General features: G+C 51.9%; 1 protein-coding gene across 2 annotated transcripts in view; it reads right to left on the bottom strand.

The window, feature by feature from the left end:
- The window catches only part of GRIK3 (glutamate ionotropic receptor kainate type subunit 3), a 214,887-nt gene that overhangs the window by 23,493 nt on the left and 166,523 nt on the right, over positions 1-24,871 (bottom strand). For both annotated transcript variants that reach the window (XR_005064571.1, XM_037032575.1), the window contains exons 9-12: positions 24,324-24,437; positions 15,411-15,614; positions 4,043-4,266; positions 445-563 (exon numbers count right to left, since the gene is read on the bottom strand). Coding sequence is in view for 1 of the 2 variants with exons in the window: in XM_037032575.1 (XP_036888470.1) it covers positions 445-563; positions 4,043-4,266; positions 15,411-15,614; positions 24,324-24,437 (661 nt within the window). In the remaining variant the exon portion in view is untranslated. The remainder of the gene's footprint in view (positions 1-444; positions 564-4,042; positions 4,267-15,410; positions 15,615-24,323; positions 24,438-24,871) is intronic.

Below are 24,871 nucleotides of genomic sequence, written 5' to 3'. Positions count from 1 at the left end.
CAGGTGGCAAACACAAGGCCCGTGGGCCGAATCCAGCCCTCCACCTTGTTTTATCCGGCCCAGCACCTGGTTTCTACCCAGCAGCAGCACCGAGCTTTTGCTTAACTGTTAAGGACTAGTTACATTTATACAGTCCTTCCATTACATTCGGCCTTTGAAGGCAACTGCAAGACTGAGGTGGCCCCCAATGGAAATGAGTCTGACATCCCTGCCTTAGAACCTGAGCAGGCCCAGAAACAGCAGTGGTGAAGGGTGGGGACCTGGGGCAAGGACACACACCTGGATGTCCAGGTGTCTCCAACCCTGTGATGGCTCAGCGGGTCTGAGGCTGCCCTGCAGGATAGGCTGACTCTGCTGACTCCAGAAAGGTTCAGCACCCCTCCCTGCCCCACCCGATCAGGAAGAGGAGGTCCCTGGGGAAAGGGGGTGGGGGGGGACACATACCTTGCTGCATCAGGGACCCCATTCCGAACCAGAAGCTATTTAGCAGAGTGAAGTTGTTTTCCACCACCTCGGAGCCGGGGTTGCAGGGGTGAGCATCATACCACTCGTAAGGGCTGAACCTGCAAGGGGAAGCGGGACCGGTGAGGCCGAGCTGCAGAGAGATGGGCGGGGGAGGAAGGGGTGTGGGTATCACAGCAGCGGGTGGTTTCGCAAACACTGATGTGCGACCACTTTAGCATCAATTGCCTCACTGTTCTGCTGGGGAGGCAGGGGCGGGAAATCAGGGCCGGTTTGTTGTGTGCTTTGTTAGTGGCTTTTGCTGGTTGTAGAGGCAATTCAGCAGTGCCTCTTAAAATTAAAAGTGCACATGCCCTTCAACCTAGCAATTCTGTGACTCATTAGCCATCCTAGAAAAAACACGAGTACATGAGTGCAAAGAAGTGCACAGAGGTGTTTATCAAAGCGTTGTTTGTAAGAGCAAAACCCTGGAAACAACGGGAATGTCCTTCAGCACAGGTCTGATGGAGTCAACGATGCCCCGGCCGCACTTTGAAATCTCATGCGGCCGGTGGAAAAGAAAAAAAAAAACACTTGTAGATGTATCGACAGGAGAAGGTCTCCAACATACGATGTTTGGTTAAAAAAAGGGATAAAAATAAGAACAATAGGATCGCATTTGTGTAAATAGATTGCTGAAGACACAGCTTTCTACCCTCTTTATGTCCATTTGTATATAAATACATAGAGTGTCTGCAAGAATCCAATTCGAAAAAATGGCAGTATATTCCTCTGGGGAGGGGAGTCAGAATGGCAGAAGGAGCTTTAGGGAAGCCTTTTGGCTTTATATGTATCATACAAATTTTTTAAAATGAGAATGGACTTTTTGAGTTATTTGTATTATTTATTTACTATTATTTATTACCATTTTTATTATTTACTTGTGTTTTTGAATGACTTGTGTATTGCTTAAAGACTTAAGTAGAAAAAAGTAAGATACATTCTTCATGAAATAGTCAAACAGCACAGAAGAATACAACGAGAAAGTGAAAGTACTCCAGGATCCCACCCCCTGGAGAGAACAATGCGTTACATAATGTTTCAGCTTCTTTTCTCTGGATATATAAATGCATGTATGACAGGGAAACATGTTTACTGTAAGCTCCCCACTGTCTTCTAAGGAAGAGCAGTTCCGGTAACTGGAGGGGCCGGAGCTCCAGGTGAGGAAATGAAGGCTGGAGGAAGCCAGAGGGCGCTGCAGAGAGAGAGGCCCAGGAGGAAGTCGCTAAGAGGCTGGCACAGCTGTTGTGGCACCAAGCAGAATATCCTGGGGGCATTAAAGGTCTTACTCAATGCCAAACCCCTGGTGCGAAGCAGGCATGAGCCAGGCCAGGCCTATTTGCAAAAAGAACGAGCCCTGTGCCGAGCCAGAGCTGCCATTGGGTGGGTCTGGGGATCTGTCACCTTCACAGATTCCATCTCTGAGCAGCTGTGTCCAGCTCTCCATCAGCCAGCATGGGGCGGTCCAAAGGACACAGGCCACATGGAGAAGGGGACCGAGGGCCACATACACTATACAGATGTGCTGTGCTTGACCCTGGCAGTGTTGCAAAAAATCGAATTTGTGGCTACATATAACAGCCAAGAGGTGTCACCAAAAAGCCTGACTCACTCTCCAAAAATCATGAATTCAGCAGCACTGCGCAGCGTCCTGCCTAGTGCAGCGGGGGGGAGCCAAGTACTGGCCGCCCCTCCCGCCAGATGAATGTCTCCAGTTTGCTTCATTCCCCATCACTCCCTGCTGCCCGCCACTCAGCCTGCTTTACTTCCTCATCCTCCCTGTCTGACCCCCCCAGCCTCCACCTCATTTAAACTCAGATGGGTCATGATTTGAAGCCTAACTCCACCAAGAAAAAGCTTTGTGACTCTGGGCAACGACTTAACCTGAGTCTCAGTTTTCACTTCTCTGAAGCAGGGATAACTACACCCGACGCACAGGCCTGTAGTAACAATCTGACAGGACGTGTGTGAACTGTGTTATGTGAGTGCCACACAGCATGACAACTACTGGGATGCTGTTCATCACTCTGTGGCCAAGGCCCTGGTTCCTCTCTTTTGTCCTCGCATGTCCCGTGTCATTCCAGCAGCTCCAGGAATCCTGTCCCTTCCCCAAAGTTTCCCCAGCCTAACCTTGGGAACCGGCTTTCTACCTTCCTGGCTGGGAGGGATGTGGTGGAAAGCAGGCTTGGCTGCCCGCAGCTGATGAAAGGCCGGGAGTGGGAGGGGGACGGGATGCACGTCACATGGACAGAAGTGAGGCTGGAAAAGCTCGAGCTGTTTTCCAGGGGGCGGGGAGCTGAGAGGCTGGCTGGAGCTGCTAAAATTATGGTGAGAGCTGCAGAGAGTGGCTCCTGGCTTTCAAAGGCTTGTTAGACCATTAGAGACAAGAGGCCTAATGAAGGCCTCTCTGTGGCAGGCTGGGCTGCTGGCTGGGCTGAGCAGGCAGGCAGCCCCAGGCCGGCAGGCAGCGGAGGGCATTGGAGGCAGGACAATTTCATCTCCGCCATCCTTCCCTTTGGTCTCTCTCTGTGCGGGAGGAGGGAGCAAAAGGGAGTGGGGTGGGGGAAAGGTTTTCAAAGAAGACCCAGGAGAAAAAAAAAAAGGCTGAAACACCAAGTCCTTGGATCTCAAATTGCCTCTCCAGAGAAGTCCTCTTCGTACCTTGCTAGGATTTAGAGAGAAGAAAAAAAAAAAAGAAAGAAAAAAAACCAGGGCAGAGGCTGGCTGGAGGCTGGAGGGCCAGGCAGAGGGCCCAGCTGGGAAGGGGACAGAGAGCTGGGCCCAGCAGCCAACCATCGGGGCAGAGGCAGAGGACAGATGTCCAGGTGGCCGGAGATGTGGGTCGCAGATAAAAGATTTGGTGACTCCAGTTCATATGCTGAATGTGTCACTTATTGCTAGGACACCTTTCTGAGCCTCAGATGTCTCCTCTTCCTGGGAGGCTGTGAGCATTAAATAGTATAATGGCTGTGAAAGACAGAGCAACATGCTTGGCCAATACGAGGCTCTCAGTAAACACTGAGCTCAACGTGCCCCCAGTTACTTCCGCCTGCCATCCACCACAAGGATGCGCTAGCATCTCTTATTTGAACAGCCATGTGTGCAAGGGTATTGCTAGCATGTCTTACACATAGGTAGGTATGTACGGTGCCACATTTCTGCATGAGTGCATGTGTGTGAGTCTTTGTGGTGCTGTCCTTTTTTCAAGTGTCAAGCCACATTCTGGGCCATCCAAAGCACCCGGGTCTGCAGTACTGGGTGCCTGGCCCAGCTGATGCAGCTCTGGGCAATAACTTAACCTCCCCAAGACTGTTCATAGGGTCTGGGGTGCAAGCACTGCTTCCAGAGTCATGTACACAGACCAGGATGAGGACTGGGGGATTCCAGCTTGTAGGCTGTGGACTATTCCCTAAGGGATATAAAGGGGTCTGAGCTGCAGAGAAGGAGAGGGGAGTGCATAGCAGTGGTCTGAGTGGGGACTTGCTTGGCTTCCTAAACCTCCAGCCTCAGGCCAGAGCCCTAGCCACGGCACTGCCCTTACCTGGCGATGACGAAGAGGACACAGCTGACACCCAGGTAGGCAAGGAGCACATACATCCAGATGTCTGGGGACAGAGGGTTGAGGAAGGAGAAGACACTGGGGTTGGTGCCATTAGGCTTGCGATACAGGATGCTAATACCGAGTGTCATGAAGGGCTTGGAGAAGTCAATGGCCTTCTCGCGGACGTGGGTGATGGTCAAGGGGGCCACGGCCAGATCTGCTTTCTGCAATGAGAAAGAGAGAAAGAGACAGACAGACTATGAGCAAAGCCTAAGACTAGCAGTGAACAGAACACCCCTCCTTGGAGTGGAGTCAGTTGCCTGAGCCCTGGATTGCTTAACTGCTCTTCAGTTTCAACATTTACTAACCCTTCTTCTGGTCCAGGCCATGCTCAGGATGCTGGGGAGACAATGATGAACTTAATTCCTGTTCTCCCAGAGCTCATGACCTTGAGGGAAAGGACTGTGGCATAAACAAGCAGAGAATGGAGCCCTATTAAAACTGTAACCATGTAGTCTATTCTCAAAATGGTACTTTATCAAATAAATACAGTTCAGCAACCTAAGAACATTTAAAGGTCACTCATGTTCTTTACTTGTGACTTTAAAACATCATGAAGAGGACGTGGAATCCACAACAGCCCTTATTTAAATGTTTTCCTCTCCTGTGCACTTCCTGATGGCTTCACCCCACTACACATCCTAAACGCCCCCAACACCACATAGGCACAAGTAATACCTTCCTGGGAGGAGGAAGACAAAGACGAAACTGAACAGGCAAATCCAGAGACCCGTTTAGTCGGTGGGGGACAGAGCAGAGGAAGAAAGGAGGGGTGTAGGGAAGGCTTGGAATGTCCATATGCTGGTAAACCTTGGCCTATCACAGTTTTATAGAGGGGAGTAATTAAAGTTCTATCTCTGGGGTCTGAGCTTCTCCTAATTAAAAATCTATAACCCTTCAGCCCTATCTTTCCAGCCTTGCGCCACTGCTCTCTTTCTAAATAAGGCCCCATTTAATTGCTCCCTGCTGACCACATCCATGCTTTGCACATGCTGTGCTCTGTTGAGAATGCCCTCTACCTGTGGCCCTTCACCGCCTTCCAGATTCCTTTGCACATGCCGCCTCTTCTAGGAAACCCTTCCTGACGACCTCCAATTCTAAACCCCTGTGAAGTCCACTCTAGCCTGCTCGGTGTGAACAACAATATGTGTGTGTTCATGTGACTTTTGTCTTGTCTGCTTATTTGTCTGGGAGCTTTTAAGCATAGTTGGGACTTGACTGCTTCACTGTTTCATTTCTCAATTTTCAAGACCCATCTCAGCCTCTGTAATACTTGTTAGTCAATAATATTTCCCTTTGAGAGGTTACCCCTTGGGTTCCTGTGGATATTTACATGTCAGAATGTGAACAAAGTTATCACTTCCCTTCCTCAGATGGGGTAGGATAGACAGGGAGGCTGGGTCCTAAAGCCCAGCACTAAAAGCCCATTTGCTAAGGTAGGGAAGCTACCTCTGAGATCCCCTCCCAAGGCAATGCCTCTAGGCAGCCACCCACTAGCTTGGTCCAGCTCCATCCATCCATCCATCCATCCATCCACCCATCCATCCATCCTTTATGAGCTCCACCAGACATTAGGGAATACAGAGCTGAGCCGCACGACGAGGGAAATGGACATTAATGAAGTTGTTTACTACATTGTAACTGTTAGCACTATCTCTGACTTCACTAATCCTAGAAAAGAAACCAGGAACCAGGTTGAAATCAGACATCAAAAAGGGGAGGACCGATATGGGTGGAACGCCAGCTTCCAAACGGCATTGCAGATGTCTAGATCGGGGGCGTCGGGAAACACAACCACGATGTTGTGCACCCCAATGTTTTTCCTTCTAACAGCACCCCCACACCCAAGTAGTGGAGCACAAGGATTGGAGCACAAGGATTCAGTGAACCTCAGAACCTGCGAGAGCCAGGGAGGAGGGGTCTGTTACAAAGGATTATTTTATACTGGGACCTTCCTTTTGTAAATTTCTGAGTGTGTGAGCTGGAATTTGCTTAGCTCTTATGGCAGAAGCAGAAGAAACAGGCAACTGTGGGCACCCCAGCTTCCTGGAGCCCCCTCCATTCAGGAAAGCAACAAAAGAGAGAGAGAACTATCTGGGAAGGTACAGAGGGATTAATGTGTATTTGCTCAAGACCTACTGTGAGCCAGTCTGGGATTTGGAAGTAAGCAAGAGACCTAGCTTCTGCTCTCAAGGAGCTTCCGATCAAGTGAGACCCTTTTGGGGACTGAGGAGAGGACTCTGAGTAGGACGAGAGCTGGGGTCGGGCACTCTGGAAGGTCCCTTTCAGTCCTGAAGTTCTAGTCCTTTCTAATGTTGACATGATAGGGGTGAAATGGGCTTTTGATTTCTAGAACTTGGCCTCCCCCAGGCTTGTCCCTTCAAAACACACTTTGGGAGGCTCTGTTCTGAACCCAAAGTCATCATCATTGTTCAGGATGCATTTGGAGGTGGTCTTTGGGAATGGCCTCTGGGGCTTGGAGAGATTCTTGGGAAGAACCTCAAAGTCAATGGAGGCAAATCTTCCTTTGGTTTTTGGTGGCAAGTTGGATGAGAGCATTAGTTCCTGGGAAGATTGGGGTGTGTGTAGCCAAGGTTTGTTCCATCCACCAGAAATGTTTTAGGATTGGTGAGGAAGCCAATCACAGGGCCACAGGACCTCTTTCTTTTCCCAGACCCACTCAGAACTGCCAGAATTTCCCCACCAGCCTTCCTACTTTCTGCTGTAATGAGGTTACAAGGCAGGGGCATCTCTGGCATTCTGTGCCTACAGCAGCAAGACAACTGGTCAACCTGACCTTCTTCACAGGGAATTTTGATGTGTGCTCTCCCTTGCACTTCAGGAAGGCTGGAGTTCACCACTTCAATTTTGTCTTAGGCAAAAAACACTACATTTTACATCAGTTATGATTTCCCAGAAAAAGGCATTATTTTGTCCAACTTCTCTTGAAAGAGCAGAACAGATGTCAAGCCTTTGCCGTTTTAGTTCATTACTCAGACCGAAAGGCCCAGTCTTGGCAGGTTCCTCCCACTGGTACAAATTTTCTTTGAGGATGATTCATAAAATCATAGGCTGTCAGACCTGGACAAGAGAAACTTAAGAACCTCTATTCCACCCCATTTTTTTTACAGAGGCAAACTAAGGCTTAGAGAAGTTCTAAGGTCTTTGCTGTCATATTTACAGTAATCACATCCTTGAACAACCTCCAAACCTCTGACTTGTCCAACACATTCATTGGTCTTGTGGGTGGTTTGTTGACCCCCCCTCCTGCCTCCCCGAGAAACTTTCCAAACCTTTTCTAAACCCCTGGACCAGGCAGGATGGCCTTTCTAGGACACTGCTTCATCCCCATAAGCACTTTCCACTTACCAAGAGTCTGTCAGGACCCCCGTGTCTCCAGCCTCTCCTACTCTACTCTGTCCTTGAATGGGGCCACCAGGTGCCCCCTGCTTTATAAATCCCCAGCAACCAGAACTGACGTCAAGAGTGACTTAACAAGCTACAGCTCCATATTTTGGCCCTAAGCATCCAGCCACCTTGGCTGCTGGTTGGGCCTTAGCCTTGTATCCTAGACTGAAACTTGGGCAACCTCCTACTTGATTTTAAGAACAGACTTGTGACCATGGTCCCAGTTCTGAACACTTATCACTGGTTAGTCTTCTCTTGGGACAGGGGTCTTCCTCAGGGACTCAGCTCTGTTCCCTGAGCCCCAGCTTGCTACCTGTGTCTGGTGGCCCTGTTGGCACCTGCCTACTTGGATTCCTAAGTATGGTCTCCCCCAGATTCCCCTTCTATGTGCTCTGCCTCTTGGTGGGGATCCTCCAGGGAATCCGCTTGCTCAGACTGTGACCTACCATAGTCAAAAGAGTAAGTACGGCTATTATTCACGGATGCTGCTTACACTAAGCAGCACCAAGTGTGCCACATATATCGATCCTTATGCGATCCTTCCAGCAGCCCCATGAGGCAGTGAATGTTATCACTACACTCCAGATGAGGGTACTGTGGCTCAACCAGGCTAAGAGGTTTGTTCAAGCTGGTGAGTGGCTGAGCCAATACTTGGACTCAGTTTTCTATGACCTCAAAGCCCAACCTTTTACTATACAAAGCACATGCGTAAGGTTGAGTTGAGCGCACCTTCCCAACAAACACATTCAAGTTCTAACCCCTGGTATCTGTGAATGCAACCTTCTTTGGAAATGGGGTCTCTGTAGAAGTAATCAGGTGCAGATGTAGTCATGCTGGATTCGGGTGGGCCCTAAATCCAATGGTTACTGTTCTGAGAGAAGAGGAGAGGACACACAGAGAGAAGACAATTCTGCCGTGTGATGACTAAGGCAGAGATGGGAGTGATGCAGTTATAATCCAAGGACTCCCAGTGGTTGCTGGCCATGCCAGATGCTAGGAGAGAGGCATAGGACAGATTTCCTCCCAGTCTCCACAAGGTAAGAAACCAAATCTGCTGACACCTTGATTTCTTATTTCTGGCCTCCGTAACTGAGAGAGAATACATTTCTGTTGTTTTAAGCCACCTGGTTTGTGGTCATTTGCTGTGGTGACCTCAGAAGACTCACACACTTCACACCTGCCATGTAGACCCCGGGCAGCATGCACGGAGATCCTTCTCCTGCCCCCTCTCAGCCCTTCCCTAGCGTCTGTGCCATTCTGATGGGCAGGATTTATGGCTGGGCCTGCCCTGCCCTGTCCTGAGCCTAGGTTACATTTCCAGACACCTGAACTTGATTCTGGCTTCTGACAGTGACTTCCATTGGGCCTACTCAGCATAAGCTTCAAATTGGCTGCCGGGGCTTGGGAGCCCTATGGCTGCAGGAACCTACCGAGTCGCCCCTGCCTCTCTCCAGACCCCTTTGCTTCTGCTTCCATAGCCACCCAGGAAAACCAGCCTCACTCCAGCCACACATGCACACCTAGTCCCCAGAGCTCTGTCTGTTGGCCGTCTGCCCACATCTCAGGTATATGGTACCTGGGACTCCCCTTCTCCTCTTTTCCCAAAGTGGTATCTCTCCAGCGAGACTCCTTCCCCATTCCCAATGCTGCTTAATATATGTCAAAGACTTCCTGCTGCCCTGAGGATAAGAAATGCTTATTATGGGCTCCTTGAGCCATTCACGACTTCGTGCTGTTCAATCCAATTTTCTGCAATGATGGGGCTATCCCATAGCTGCACTGTGCAATAAGTATGGTAACTAGTCACACGTGGCTATCGAGAATTTGACAGGTGGCTGGTGTAACTGAGGAAGTGAATGTACACATTAATTAAGTTAAGTAATTTTAATCAATTTTAAAAATTAATTTCCATTCATGTAGATTTAAATGAAAATAACCCCAGGTGGCTGCTGGCTACCGTGTGGGAAGGTGCAGAGCCAGCCCTGCCTGCCTCTCCAGCCTCACCTGCATCATGTGCCCACTTGCTCTCTTTCTCCTGGCGTCTTTCAGCCCTCCTGTCCATGCCCTCTCTCACCTCAGGACCTTTGCATGTGCACTTGTCTCTACCTGGAACTTCTCCCTCAAATTCTGTGTCTAGTGAAAGGCTATTTCTCCCTCAGATCTCAGTGTAAACATCAGTTCTACAGACAAAATCCTCAGATAAAATCAGGTCTCCTTTGTGAGCACTCTCACAGCACCAGGTGTTATTGCCCCTCGCCCTCAGCATAGTTGTGATTTTAGAGGCATTAGTAGGTGATTCTCCAGGTCTTTCTCCCCTGCTGGACCATAAGCTCATGAAAGTAGGGCCTGAGCCTTTATCTTTTTCGGCAGGGATGAATCGGCCTGTTCCTGCAGCCATAGGGCTTCCAAGCCCCATCAGGCAATTTGAAGCATATGCTGAGTTTTTCACTGTTGTACGCCCCTTGCCTAGCACCGTGCCTGGCTCATAGCAGGCTCACAGGAGAGATTTTGGGACTGAATGAATGGGGATGTTGCTGGTTTAGGCGAGCCATCCCGCTTGTGTGTCTGAACACAAGGCAGATTATAAGAGGGCTGAGCAAGTCACAGATAGTGTCTGATGATGGCCCTCCAGCCTCCAACCTTAAGAACACACAGTGCCCATTGAAAGGCCTTGAACGTTAATCTGACAACTAACAGCCTCAAAAACCCGCACAGCTGAGTAGAGGGGAGATGGTTGCTAGGAAATTTATGTGTCAGTGAACGGGTCAACTACGATCACCAGTGATTCATGCACTGGCTTCCTGAGCTGATGACAGCCTCACTTCCTGACAGTGAGGAATGGTACCCGTGCCTCTCCTACCTGGCCACGTTCTCCTCCCAGAACACTCACCATACCCTGGCTGAAGAGTTGCCTGTGTTCATACGTTCATAGATTATTGTCTCTGTCCTCCACTAGGGGGTCAGATTCTGAGGCTCAGGGGAGGGATCCTGCCTGTTTGTTCACCTCTGTGGCCACAGCAACTAGCATGAGACGTAACTTAATAAATTTATCTTAAGAAATTGAATTGCTTGATCAATGGGAGCACCGGAGGTTAGAAGAGCTCACCCAAGAAGCACCCCTCCATGGCCTGCCACATAGCAGTGTGCAGGGGCGGGGTACGCTGAGTCACAGGAGGCAGCTGCTGCAGACCCACCAGCCAGCCACCATGCTTAACTCGGCACTGTGGCCACGGACAGCCTCGGAACAGCCCATATACACCTAAGGGATGCGTGCAGATGCCGGAAAACTCTTAAGTGTTGACTGAGGGGTCATGCACCTGTGCTTCACACATAGGCCTCCTGGGCTGGTAGACACCTGATGGTGAGAAACGAAGCCTGGGTCCTTCCCCAGCCTGGGAGAACGGCTGATTCAGGAGTCCTGGCAGGAGTGTCAGCTTGTGCCTTGGTTGCTCCCGTATCTCTAGTTGCCCTCCAGGTCTGGCATGTCATGGGTGCTTGGGACGGAGGTACAAGCTGACAGCATCTCACCTCCTGCCACCTGGGCACCTCTTGCCCCTATGACTTCTCTTGCACACTGCTGTAGGGCCCTGATTGGCTCCCATGGCCCCCATGCCAAGCCTAGAAATGCATGGAAGTCAGCAGTCAGTTAATAAACCTGTCCTCTCGTCTCCCTTCACTCCAAGAGATGGTCCTGAGACACACTTTGTGAGGGTTTTCTGAGGCACAAACTCGTGGACTGAGCCATTAGTCATACTCAGTGGGGATGGCTCAGTATGCAGCTTCGATACTTGTGTTGGCTTGTTCTCCCTCTTGCTCCACTTCCCTGCCCCTCATTCTCTCCCCAGAGCTCTAGTCAACCCGGCTGCCCTGATGAGAGTCCCCCTTTGCAGTCGATCTATATCCCCTGTCACCAACTTCCCTGTTCCATGCAGGATTCTGACTTGCCCCAGGTGAGCTCCCAGCATGCCTTACTTCAAAGTGCTTTGGCCCAGCCTGTAGGAGATGGCTTGGCAGAGCTTCTCCTGGCCACACAAACAGGGATTTGAGAATTCTCCTAACACCAATGCATGCAGGCCAGAACTCAGATCTGGTTCCTGGTTTGAAGGCAGGGGACATAGAGGGTGATGGGGTCATGGCCTTGACACCAGCCCCTCCCCTAACACACTTTGGATGGGAAACTCAATATAGTCCGACTCCACATGTCTCTGGGGAAGCTGCACAAATCTGTGTGCCAATTCAACATTCATCAACGCCTCCTCTATGTGCGTCCAGCCCCTGCCAGGCCTCTCCTCTTGGCTCCAGGCTCTCCACACTTGGGGCTCCGCCTCCACACTCCCTGCGAGGATCCCGGTTTCCTGGCACCAGGACAGAAGCTCTGGATGGCAGGTGTTGGAAAAGGTCAGTAACCAAAATGAAGCAAGAGGGTGATGTCTTGGTGTGTGCCTCAGTTCCCTGTGAGTGTGATCAATGTGAGTCAGCTCCTGCTTGGATTCAGAGGGGCAAGTCTAAATCACTGTGGCCCACCAGGATGACCACGCCCGAGGGGCCTGGTCTCCCACTGCTACCACGTTCACGCAAGTACATACTTGGACACGTACATTCCCTGCCCTTGGAGGGAATGCTGCCGTGCAGGACAGCTCCCACGTGCTGAGCATTTACTGAGTGCCAGGTGCTGTGCTAACCATCTTTGTGCCATGTCTTCTTCAATCTTCCATGAACCCTGGGCAGAAGACGTTTTAAAAAAATCACTCCCATTTCACAGATGTGGAAATGGAGGCCAAAAGAGGTTGAAGAGCTTTCCCACTGTCAGCTAAGCTGTGCTAGACCCCAAATTTGGACCCATCACTGTTGGCTTCTAAAGTCATTAAAACACATAGAAGTAATTTAAAGGCATGGATGTGAGTGGAGACCTTCAAGCAAGGGGACATGAGAGAGAGCAGGTAGTGTAAACAGAGATGGTGGTGATTTGAGAGATGGGGTGTTGGGCAGAGAAAGCACAACTGCGATTCTTGCTCCCATAGTTGGAGGTGACTTGGAGGAAGATGCGTGTGTCAGCAGGAGGGGCATTTACCCTCCAGGTGTCCCATCTTCCTCCACAACCCGGGCTCCTCGTAGGGCTATGTGGCATGGGACAGACGTGAACAGAGAGTGTCAGGGAAGGACTTCTCAACTCCTGCTGGTCAGAGGCTCCACCCGGGGCCTCCAAATGGGCCTCTGGGGACAGACCCTCGTAAAGTTAGCATTCATCATTTTTACATCTACGTTCAGATCCCTAATAAGAAAGTAATAATATTGCCAAGGCTTTTCCATACTTTCTATGAGCTGGTGAGAAGACTAATTATCTGACGACACTAATAAATGGTTATGATGATATTAAAATTGGCACCAAGCTAGGATTAATAGGCTCATCAATTGTAGGGACTCTGGTTTAACAAGGTCACCCGCATGTCCCGTCAATGTGGCCTCAATGGAGATGGGGCTGCCTGAACGAGGCCTCCTCCTTTTCCCAGCTGAGGGTCCTCTTAGGAGGGTCTGGCTGCTGCTGGGTTTTTCGGATCCAGCCCCTTGCAAACGGCCTTTCGGAGCTCTCTGACGGCCAGAGATGCTATGTTGATAAGAGTGGCATTTGCTCTGCTCACTTGCACCTGTGGCTTCCCCTCTCCATGTGATCCCCCCTCCTCCCCAGCCCAGCTCCCCTCTGCAAATGACAGGCTCAGACCTACTGGGGGCCCCACACTCCAGAGTCCCACTCAGAAGCGCACGAGGAAACCGATAAACGGAGATGCCTCTGGGGCCTGCTGACTAATTTCCATAATAATTACAGTTATTACTAATACAGGTGACAACACCACTCCCTTCCATTTATATTGAGTCCCACAACCTAGGAGCTGCTTCCCTATCAGTTGTCTCTGAGGAGCCGTGCAACCAGCTGGGAAGAACGCAGGGCAGGTGTCATTACTCTCACTGAGTTAGGAAATGAGCTCAGGGAGGTAAGGGGACTTCCCAAAGCCCCCTCCCCACTCTCGGAGTAATGAAAAAAATAATAAGAACAAGTTCTGACTACGTAATGCGCATGTGTGAACTTAGTCCACACAACAGCCTTATGGGGGAGGTTCTATTATTTATTATCACTCCCATTTCACAGATGAGGAAACTGAGGCACAGAGAAGTTAAGAAACTTGTTGAGGAGCACGCTGCTGATGAGTGGCAGAGTGGGAACCATGCCCAGCTGAGTTCATGTTTTTTACCATTAGCCTTTCCCATCAGCCCTCCGGGGGAGCCTGATTTCCTGGGGCCTGGAAATGACTGTGATGCTCTGCTGGAGCCTTCTGGCTGTGCTCTGGCCTCCTCCTGCTCCAATCTCCAAGGTCCCCAGGGGGCAAGCCCCTCCAAACAGGGGCAGGAAGACTAACAGAAGACCCTGATGCTGCCTGCCCCCACCCTAAGAGGGGAAGCGGGAATAATCCCTCTGGCGGGCACTTCTCAGATTGCAGAGATTTAATGCGTGAGCCTTCTGCTGCTCTGGTTCTTCGCAGAGGTCAGAGCATAGGGCTTCAGAGCCCCTCCAAAGATGGGGTACTAGCAGGGGCCCTCACCTCCCTCTGCCTCAGCTTCCACGTCTGTTCGAGGGGTGGTGGCAACAATACCTACCTCACTGAGCCACTGTCAGGATAAAGGAGAGAAGGAGCATAACGGGGTGGGCACAGATCAGGTTCTTGCCTTCCTGAGGAGGTCTTTGATAGAAAATGCTTCTGGGGAGTTGAGGGCCCTGAGCTGGAAGGCAGGTCATGTATGTGCCAGGCGAGCCTGTACAGATGGTATCTCATTTATACCCGCCACAACCATAGGAGCTATAATAGTTGCTGATTACTCGATTTTAGAAGTGAAGAAAGTGAGGCTCAGTGATGTTCATGAACTCACCTGGTGGCTCATCTATTAGCCAGGACTTGAACCTTGGCCCAGCGATCCACAGCCTGGGCTCCTAACCATGATGATGGGTGGGCTCTCCGCATCTTACATGCCTCCCTTTTACGGAGGGCTGGCTGTGGGCTGGGCCCTGCACCTAGTACTTCATGCCCAGTATCACAACAATCCTATGAGGAGGAAGGAATTACACCCGCTGACAGAGGAGGAGGCCACTTATAGAGGTCCAGTGACCTGCCCGTTTATGTAGCAAATAAATGAGGGAATGGGACTCGAACCCAGGGTCTCCTGACTCCCCTGACTGGTGTCCCTCGACTGTGGAGCTTCTTTGTCTTCCTCTCAGGGTCCCAGAAATCCAAGGGCCCTCCCACCACTTGTACCATCTCTCAGAAGCTCTATCTGTTGCTTCTGCTCCTTGCTCCCCGGGCCCTCTCCCATCTCAGACTGAGTATGACTGTCTCTTTGGCACCTCCCAGCTGAGCCTTGCCCATCCCTTCATCCCAGTCCTTGACTCCCTGGACCACCTGTCAACCCATTGGACCCAAATTTGCTCAAGACTTTGAGCAACTTCGATGGATCTATCTAATAATGTGATGGATCTATCTCGGTGTCCCAGGGTTTGGTGAAGTGTTTTGCATTGGCAGCTCGCTCACATGGCTGGGGTATCCTTTAGTGGTTCTTAAAGGAGCTGAAGGCACTGTTGATACACAGCCAGCTCATCAAAGACACCAGTGGAATGGCTCTGAGTCCAGTGGGGGCCAGTGGGCATGCGCTCACACAAAGGCAGGTGTCTGGGAGTTGGGAGCATGGGCAAGGCAGGCCAGAGGGAGCTCCTCTCCCCCTCTCTTCTTTAGGTCACAGCTTTGGACTCCAACTCTGCTGTCCCCAGGGCCCCCATCTGCCAGGATATCCCACCCTGATGTGCACAAAGGACTTGGCCAAGCCTTTGGCAGGGGGTGTCCTCAGCCCCACTTACGTGGTCGATGAGCTCCTTGATCATGCCGTTCCACTGGCCCTTGTCGTCCTGTGCCCCATACTTGCCGTCCTCCACCAGCCGGATCTCGTAGGAAAAGCCCAGGATGTGGGCCAGTTCCTTGAGCAGGTCGATGCAGTAGCCCTCGAACCGGTCATTCCCAAACAAGGTCCTGTCGGACTTCCGGAACATGACAAAGGGCTCCTCCTGCGGGGGCAGAGAGGACAGGAGCCGATGAAGGCCAAGTGGGTGGGGAAAAGCCAGCTGGGGCTGGAGAGCATGGGCTGGCACCTCTACTCTGTGTTTAAAAAAACCCTTTGGGTGGCTTAGCTAGACGGCCTGCTAAATCAAGGAGGAAAAGCACATTTCCTGCGAGCTGACTCTGTGCCTCCCAGATGGTCACCTACTGGTGTTCCTGGCAAGACACTGGGGCTCAGGAGGTGTTTATTAATTGTCCAGTGGCCACAGAGCTAGGAAGCAGTGGGATAGGGATTGGAACTAGACCGAATCCCACGATCTGTCTGCTGCACACACTCAACACAGGTCAGTGGTTCTCAAAGTGTGGTCCCCAGACGGGCAGCAGCATCATCCCCTGGGAACTTCTCAGAATCACACATTCTCAGACCCCGCCCAGGCCACTGAACCAGAAACTCCGGGGCAGGGCCCAGCAGTCTGCGTTGTAACAAGCCCTCCGGGGGATTCCGACGTTGGCTCCAGGTTGAGCGCACTGCGGCAGAAGGCCCGTCCTCAAGTATCTTCCCTGAAGTCTCTCCCAAGTCCTATTTAAAAGATTAGATCTACCCCCTCCCTGATACCACTCTTTCCAAGGATCGCAGTCTCCCGAGTTAGGATCTGCTGGGTGAGCGGTTCCTGATAACCAGGATAGCTCGCACGTGTATGCTGATGTGCCAGACGTCAGTAAATCAGCCAACCAGACGGTGTCAGTGGAGGGCCCAGCAGAACAGGAGGGCACAGGGGCGGTAGCTGATATTGCCTCATCTAACTTTAATTTCAACCGTCTACAGGCAGGCACTCATGACCCCATTTTATGGGTGCAGAACGAGAACTCACGAGGATAAGAGACTTGTGTGAATTCGCTGGTTCTCTAGAGAGAGGATCTGAGCTCAGGCTGGTGTAGCCCTGGAGTTGAAGCTCTTAACCCACCTCACTCTGTCATAGGCCCTGAGTCCTGAGCTGTCTCTGCCTGGTGGGCAGGGGTCCTCGGAAGGTAGCACGGGTGGCAGCTGTCCCATGTCATCAGGCTTAGCAAACTGGGTCCCAAACAAGGTCCCGGGGATCAGAATGCTCAGCAAATTCAACCTTAATTGGCTTCCTGCTATACGCCAGGCACAGACCTCAATGCTTTCCCACAGGCTGTTTGCTTTAAGCCTCACAAGCTTCCAAGGTAGGTGACACTATCCTCATTTGATAGATAAGGAACCTGAGGCGCGGAGAAGGCCAGCACATTGCCCCCGGTTGCACAAGGGTTGGACTACATCCTGAGGGAGCTCAGTTCCAATCCTCAGCCTCTTTCTGGGCCTTCATCCTCCCCAAAGCCATCTCAGCAGCCCCACATGTCGGAAGGCCTCAGGCCTTCAGCTGGTGGGTGAAAACCATTAGCTGACAGAATGCATGTGCGTCGGAAATCTCATGAACACAAGCCCCTGATTGTGCAGGTATCTCATCATTCTCTCCACTGTGGGCCTCTGAAGCGGGTGAGCAGTGACAGGCCTGGGCAAAGGCCCTCGTCAGAGGTGCTCAGGTGCAGAAACCCACCAGCAGCCTCTTGCCAGGCTCCTGCTGTGACAGGAGGGATGGATTCTCTGGCCCTGGATACCCAGCAACTCTGCCTTTCAAAATCCCATCCCACCCCATGACTGATTTACTCTAGATTTTCAACAGTCACTTGGGTGGCTTCAGAGAGAGTCTGAATCCCCCAGGGGTTCCTGCCTCTCCAGGGATTCGGAGGAAAGCGCTTCTCAGGCTAATTGGGTGGAGACTGGGTCTTGGGGCTGGACTCCATGCTAAACCCCAGTGCCTCCTATCCCTGCCCTCGACCAAGTAGGGAGATGACGAGATTGGAGAACAGAATCCAGGTGGGGCCGGAGAAGGGGCTGGGGCCGGAGAAGGGGCTGGGGCCACTCGGAGGAAAGGGAACTTTGGCTAGTGCCCATGCTGCCTTTGTGCTAATTTGACTCCGGGAAGGCACTGCCTGGAACCCTGGCAGGAGGCCTGGTGAGCGAGGCCGGTGTGGGGATCAGCCCCAACACATTCTTCGGGTCGGACACTTTTGTGCAGTGAACAAAGCGCTGCCCACCGCACCTGGTGGCCCTGATGTCAGCTCAAAGAGGTCATTGGAGAGAAGGTACCATCCTTGCAAGGGGAATTACCTCAATTCCTGGGCACAGTGTACCTTCTTCTGTAAAGTGGGGATAATAATAGAACCTACTTTATAGAGTTGTTGTGAGCTTTAAATGAGTCACATTATGGAAAGCACTTAGGACAGTGCCTGGCAAGTGCAGGCTGCCAATATTATAATTATTGTTAATGTAGTTATTACCTTCTTTCTGTGTGCGGGGTGGCCTGTTGCCACGGTGACCTTCCCAGCCTAGAGACCACCCCTAATGAACACCAAAGGTTAAAAATCGTAGCTGGCGGCGGAAAACCATTTGGGGAAAGGTCCCTGAGGTAGCTCACTTCCTGAGCCTCTCTCCTCTCCCCTCCCTGGCCCTATCCTCTAAAATTAGCACTTTATTCGTGAAGCCACCACGGCCCAAATCTATACATCTCCATATAAATACGCTGCCTTCGGAGCAGCTGTAAAATGCCATTAATTTCGAGAAGTGCTTTGCGGACGGCATACATATTTAACAGCCAAAGCCCAGAGCATTAAAATGGTGCTCGCCTTAGTAATGTGTCTCTAGACCTGCAACATTTCCTAGGGGGTAATTCTGAACTCCGCCAACTACTTATTCATGGACTATTTCACAATTTATTACTGGAAATGTCCAGACAGCCAATTCACAAGCTCTCTCGGCTGCTAATCGATTGCTCGGTGAAGGTGCCCTCAATTTCAAAACTTCACGCTCTCCGATGGCTCTGGGAGAACAGCTAAAGGAACAGGGGTAATATTTCTCTTCAACAAGTCACAGGAAACAGAGGTCCAGAGAAATAACCTCTTCCGACTTTTCGTTGCCAGGGCTAGTCATCTAGCCTCTCTCCGATCACTTAAGCCACCAGGGTGGGAGGCCGGCCCTGCGCCAGGCTCCTCACAGCGAAGGACTGTGGAGTCGGAAGGGGAGGTCTTTGCGGGAAGAATCCAGGGGTTAGCGACCAAACCGCCGTGTTCCCACCCCCCTTTCTGACTTAGGAGATATCCACACACATGTGTACACAGTATCCCTGCATGGGTACACACAGCGCTACTGGCACAAATACACCACATTCTTGACTGTTCTGTCTGCCTAGTCCTGCTCGGACAAAGAGGCCAAGGACCTTGGTCCCGAGGCCTTGGCTTCGGGACTGGGTATTAGTTGTCCTGCCCTCCCAGCAGGTGGGGCGTAGAGTGGTCCTTGGCCTAGGACGGCTCTCCCAGCCCACATCCCAGCCTTCCGCTGCTGGATGCCATGGGTCCACCCGCCTGGTGGCTGAGTCTATGGGGGTCACGATGTACACACGGCACAAATACAGCCATTGGTGTGTATGCAGACACCTGGGCATAGCAGCCCCACACGCACATGCACACACATGTGCCCACGAGCATGCTGACACCACTGCTCACTTCAGCAGCCAAAAGAACACTGAACCTTCAAAAGCAGGGTCCTCAGAAATGAGTCGGGCGTGTTTTCTCGGTGTTGAGCTGAGGTTTGATTTTGGGTGGATGAATTTTTCATGAGCTCATGGAAGAGCAGAACCAGAACAGTTGCAGGAGCCAGGCAGGGAGAGGGCAGGAGGGCGGGCGTCCAGACTCCCTCGGCAGCTGTTTTGGCCTCAAGAATGAGGAAGGCTTCTTGTGACAAGGAGGAGCCAGAGAGGGTGGGGTCAGGGCTCTGTCTATCTGTGTCCAGGATAAGGTGCCCCCACCCACTTATCCTGGACTTCAGGATAGGGAGAGGGTGGGTTTGCAGGTAGCCCACACCAAGATGGCCCTCTGCTACATCCAGACTCCAGGGGGCTGGGTCTGGCCCTGTTCACCAGAGCCAAAGCAGTTAGATCTTCCTGCCTGTCACTCAAAGCGTTGCCCTCACACCACACTGCCAGAAGGGCAGCATCGTCCCCCCCTGTTCCCCTGCCCCAAGTGCTTGCAGCCAGTGGTGCTGGCCCTGCTTTCAGGATGCCAAAGCACAGGGCTGGTTTTCAGCCAGAGCAGCTGGGNGGGTATTAGTTGTCCTGCCCTCCCAGCAGGTGGGGCGTAGAGTGGTCCTTGGCCTAGGACGGCTCTCCCAGCCCACATCCCAGCCTTCCGCTGCTGGATGCCATGGGTCCACCCGCCTGGTGGCTGAGTCTATGGGGGTCACGATGTACACACGGCACAAATACAGCCATTGGTGTGTATGCAGACACCTGGGCATAGCAGCCCCACACGCACATGCACACACATGTGCCCACGAGCATGCTGACACCACTGCTCACTTCAGCAGCCAAAAGAACACTGAACCTTCAAAAGCAGGGTCCTCAGAAATGAGTCGGGCGTGTTTTCTCAGTGTTGAGCTGAGGTTTGATTTTGGGTGGATGAATTTTTCATGAGCTCATGGAAGAGCAGAACCAGAACAGTTGCAGGAGCCAGGCAGGGAGAGGGCAGGAGGGCGGGCGTCCAGACTCCCTCGGCAGCTGTTTTGGCCTCAAGAATGAGGAAGGCTTCTTGTGACAAGGAGGAGCCAGAGAGGGTGGGGTCAGGGCTCTGTCTATCTGTGTCCAGGATAAGGTGCCCCCACCCACTTATCCTGGACTTCAGGATAGGGAGAGGGTGGGTTTGCAGGTAGCCCACACCAAGATGGCCCTCTGCTACATCCAGACTCCAGGGGGCTGGGTCTGGCCCTGTTCACCAGAGCCAAAGCAGTTAGATCTTCCTGCCTGTCACTCAAAGCGTTGCCCTCACACCACACTGCCAGAAGGGCAGCATCGTCCCCCCCTGTTCCCCTGCCCCAAGTGCTTGCAGCCAGTGGTGCTGGCCCTGCTTTCAGGCTGACTCCAGGTCGAGCTGGCACAGGGCTGGTTTTCAGCCAGAGCAGCTGGGGCTGGGCTTCTGCCCACAGCTGGTGCAGCTGTCCCAAAGAGCTCAAGCCGGGGCCACCCAGGGCTGGGGGACATGGAGACCACACTAAGACTCTTTGCTGTAGTCTCTAGAAGGTCTGGACCAGGTCTACGTCTTCAGGTCGCCCCAGGCCAGTCCTTGTGTAGGAGGGGTCATCTCTCACTCAGAAGACTCTAAGGAAGGATGTCTGCCTCCGGACATCTGGTCAGCAGCCATGTGAGGTCAATGCAATGGGGCCAGGAGTAGGGAATAATCATGATGTCAGGGCCATGAACTCAGAGGTGGCCAGGGCAGGGGATGCGGTGGTGGCTGGGATCTGGAGTTTTGCATACAGGTAGGAGGTGGCCACTATGAGGGTCTCATGAAGTCACAAGCCCCAATGCCTTCAGGAGCCAGTTGGGAAACAATTACACGAGAAGCATCCACATGCGAACAATAAAGAGGTGGTAGAGGTGGTCTGTAGTGAGCTAGGGGATGCCCACTGGGCCTGAAGGGCATTTAAATGCAAGTTCAAAGTTTATAATGCACCCTGTGCTAGAGATAACCTCTGTGACCACGGTCAGGAGCCAGTCTTCAGTGAAGTTCAGGGTTTTGCTTGAACTTCAGAGGTTTTCTCTAGAACTGTCATTCTGCATACTGTATTAAGCCTGAGCTTCCTGGGGACTGGATTTGTAATCAATACTAATATGAATTAATAACAATGACAGCTATCACTTAGCATGCAGTCTGTGCCATTTATATTTATTAATCATTCCTCTCAACTCTATAAGTAGGTACAGTTATTATAACCCCTCTTTTTCAGGTGGGCAACTGAGACACAGAATGGTTAAACAATTTTCCAGGCAGACAGCTAGTGGACAGTAAAGCCAGAACTCAAACCCAGAGTTCTGTGCTCTTAACACCACACAGTCTTGCCCCTGGGTCCTACTCATGCTGCACATCCCAAAGAGCTGCGGGGCTCGTGTTGCCTGGGCGAGGGCAGCGGCACAGGTGGAGCTGCGCCCAGGCTGTGGGCGGGGAGGGGTTCCTTTCCTTCTATACCCCCTGAGTACCTGGGAGCCACCTGGTGCTTCAGGTGGGAAGGACCTCCGGTGAGCAACTGAGAGTACAAGCAGGTAACTTTGCAAGAAGCTTCCAGGATTGACCAAGAAACTTCGAGAAGAACAGGGGAGTATCTTCTGGATTCTTTCTCTGCTGGTGTAGAAAAATCCTCCATGCCTCTGCAGAAGAGACTTATGCCCTTGATCGGGCTGCTGCCATTTTAATAAAAAGTGAACCCTGTGGCCTTTCAAGGTGTATTTTGCATCATTTTGGTACAAGGTCTTTGGCTCGCTTCGCACTATCAGAATATTGTTTTGTGGCTGAATCACCTTTGCTCATTGAATCACCTCTCCTACCAATCTCTTAAAGCATATACTCATTTTACCTTTTTAAGGCTTGCCTTGTAAAAAGCACTTTATTTATTGATAGCTCACATTTTATGGAGCTCTGCTTTTAATCTTTTAGCGCTTTTTATTATTTTATTTTTACCCTTTTATAGTTCAGCTTTGTCACACTTTTATCCTTTGCTTTCTGACATTCTGGTTTTACATTTTTTTTAACCTGGTCTCGCCAAAGCTGTTAAATATTTATTTTAATTTTTCATCTTTCTTGATCGCGTTCCTTTTCATTATTCTCTTTATTATTTTCCTTTTAACCTTTTTATTTTGTTCTCTTTTAACTCTCTTTTTATCTTTTTCTATTTTTATCCACATCAATATTCCTTTAATTGCTCATTAGTCCTCACTCTAATCCCTTTGCTCTTTTTAATCTTTTTTTTTTTACAGTTTTTTTCCCCAGTTCCTAATGAGATCTTTGGATCTGGTTTTAACAGTCTGATTTTTATATATTGTAGTTAACAAAAAGTCAGTCGATAAAGGCAGGCAAGAAGCATGGTTATCAGGGGACAATGCCAGTGGGAGTCTCACCCCAAATTGGCAGGGGGGTGGGCCAGTGTCTCCCCAGTCCTCGCCCTCTGGATCAGCAGAGTGTCCAGAACCCCAGGAGGTCCCTGTCATCTTTGACATGAATCCTCTCAATCACAACCCTGGAGCCTGGGGCTGAGACACACAGTCCATAGGTGCTCCCTAGAAGCCGATGGTGGCCCTGGTGTCTGTTCATCGGGGCTCCTGAGAGGATTGGGCTTCCACCCCTCCCTGTTCCACGGTGCCCACCGCCCAGGTACTGAGCACATCGCCGGTAAATCACACCAGAAGGAGGACACAGGGCATCCAGTCGGGCCTGGCTGGGCGGCCTCCGGTGGGGGGCAGGCAGGGCCAGCTTTGTGTGAGCCCCGTGGAGGGACCAGGCATGGGGCGCCCAACCCTGCCCCACCAGGTTCCATCCTGTGATGGTCTTATTTTATCCACATGCTCCAAACAGAGCTCTTTTTAAGAGCTGTTTGTTTTTTGAAGAGAATGATCTTACCACATGGTCCTTGCAAACATTTTGCTTTATTATGAAGGGAAGCTAACCAGGGCCAGCACTGTCCTCCAAGGGTGCTTGGTCAGAACCCACCAGGCTGTGAGTAGGCTGCCTCCCTGTAACACGGCCCAGCGTGGGCCCCCAAGAGCAGTGCTGTGTCTCTGGGAGGGAGGGTCCTGAGCCCTGTCACCCTGGAGGCTTTCCAAGAGGGGCTGGCACCCGTGGAGTCGGCACAGCACTGGCCACTCAGAGGAGGGCAGTGGTCTGACTGAGTCCTGCCCACCCTGAGCTCCAGAGTGCAGAGACCCTAGGAGACCCCAAAAGCCACTCCTTGGGTGGACATGTCCATCAGGAAGTGGCACTGTTCAGTCCGGGAATGGAGGGAGGGCGGTAGGTAGGGTGACTGTTGCCAAGAGCTCTCAGGATGGGGCACTTTGGAGTGAGGCGTGTGCCTGGGCTCCCAGCACCCAAGGGGCTCTCCAGGCACGGCCAGAGCACCCACCCGGCTGGCAGGACCCCTGAGAAGGGCCTATCCCTGGGGACTGAGGTGAAGAGGTAGACCCTGAGTCCTGGTTCAGAGGCCAGGTCAACCCTCCTTTCTTCCACACCAGCATGGCTCCTATTCAGACTTCCGGCTCAGGGAGTGGGTGGGGCTGAGAGGCAGACACTGAGGGCTCTGCACAAGGGACCGGCCACACAGGTCTCAGGTGGGCACAAGGACCGAGTGCCCCGGCTTTGGGAGGAGGCTTCCGGCCTGTGGCCCCGAGCAGGGTTGCTGTGTCCCAGCACTCTCTGTTGGAGGGCTATTTAAAAAAATTTTTTTATTATTGATTTTAGAGAGAGAAGAAGGGAGAGAGATAGAAATAGAGAAACACTGATCTGTTGTTCTACTTATTGATGCCTTCATTGGTTGATTCTTGTATGTGAGTTGACCACGGGGATTGAATCCACAACCTTGGCGTATCGGGATGACGTGCTTACCAACTGAGCTACCTGGCCAGGGCTCCCAGGGCTGTTCTGAGCAGCCTCCATGGGCCCATCTTCCTGCAGCTCCACCTCCCCCAACTTCCAGCCTCCCAGCATCTTCGTAAGAGGCACCCTGTTGATGAGGGGGGAGGGCAGTGGGGGGTCTCTCCAGCCCGGATGGCCAGCCCACCCCCATGTCAGACAGGCCCTCCTGTGAGGGCGCAGGCTCTTACCAGCACTGTGGTGACGATGAGTGACCTATTTGTCAGAGAGTCGGTGACATTAGGGCCTCGGCCTTTGGCGACCTCTGTGATGTTGAGCCCCTCGGCAGGACTCCACACCCCAACCTGGATGGACAGACAGACAGAGAACAGGAGGATGAACCTCAGTCTTTCCATCCTGTTTCCACATCAGCAAGCCCGTAGTCTTCATCTCGTTCTTCATGACCATCTCTGTCATGGCTACCCTGCTTGGAGCTAAGCTTTCTGACAGCCCTGCTGCCTCCTTCCTTCCAGGAGGAGAACCCCAAGGTGGGGAGTCTCCTGAGGTCCGCCACATCTCCTGTGCTGGCAGGCCCTTCACAGCTGATGGGGGAAATGCAGAGGGGGAGGTGAACATAAAGGGAGCCCAATGGAAACAAACCATCCTGGGGTGGAGCTAATGGCATGAGGAAATCAGGGGTCCTGGGTCAGGGTCAAGGTCAGGTCCTCCCCAGGGACAGAGTTCCTCTGAGCCTCCTACTTCCTGAGGAAGACCCAGGCCCCCAGCTGCATGCCCACTG

The sequence above is a fragment of the Sturnira hondurensis genome, unplaced genomic scaffold (assembly GCF_014824575.4).
Source record: "Sturnira hondurensis isolate 20B ecotype Veracruz unplaced genomic scaffold, ASM1482457v3 Scaffold0021490, whole genome shotgun sequence".
NCBI classification, from domain to species: Eukaryota; Metazoa; Chordata; class Mammalia; order Chiroptera; family Phyllostomidae; genus Sturnira; species Sturnira hondurensis.
Note: the sequence above shows the minus strand (reverse complement) of the source record. Positions and strands in the feature narration are given on the sequence as shown.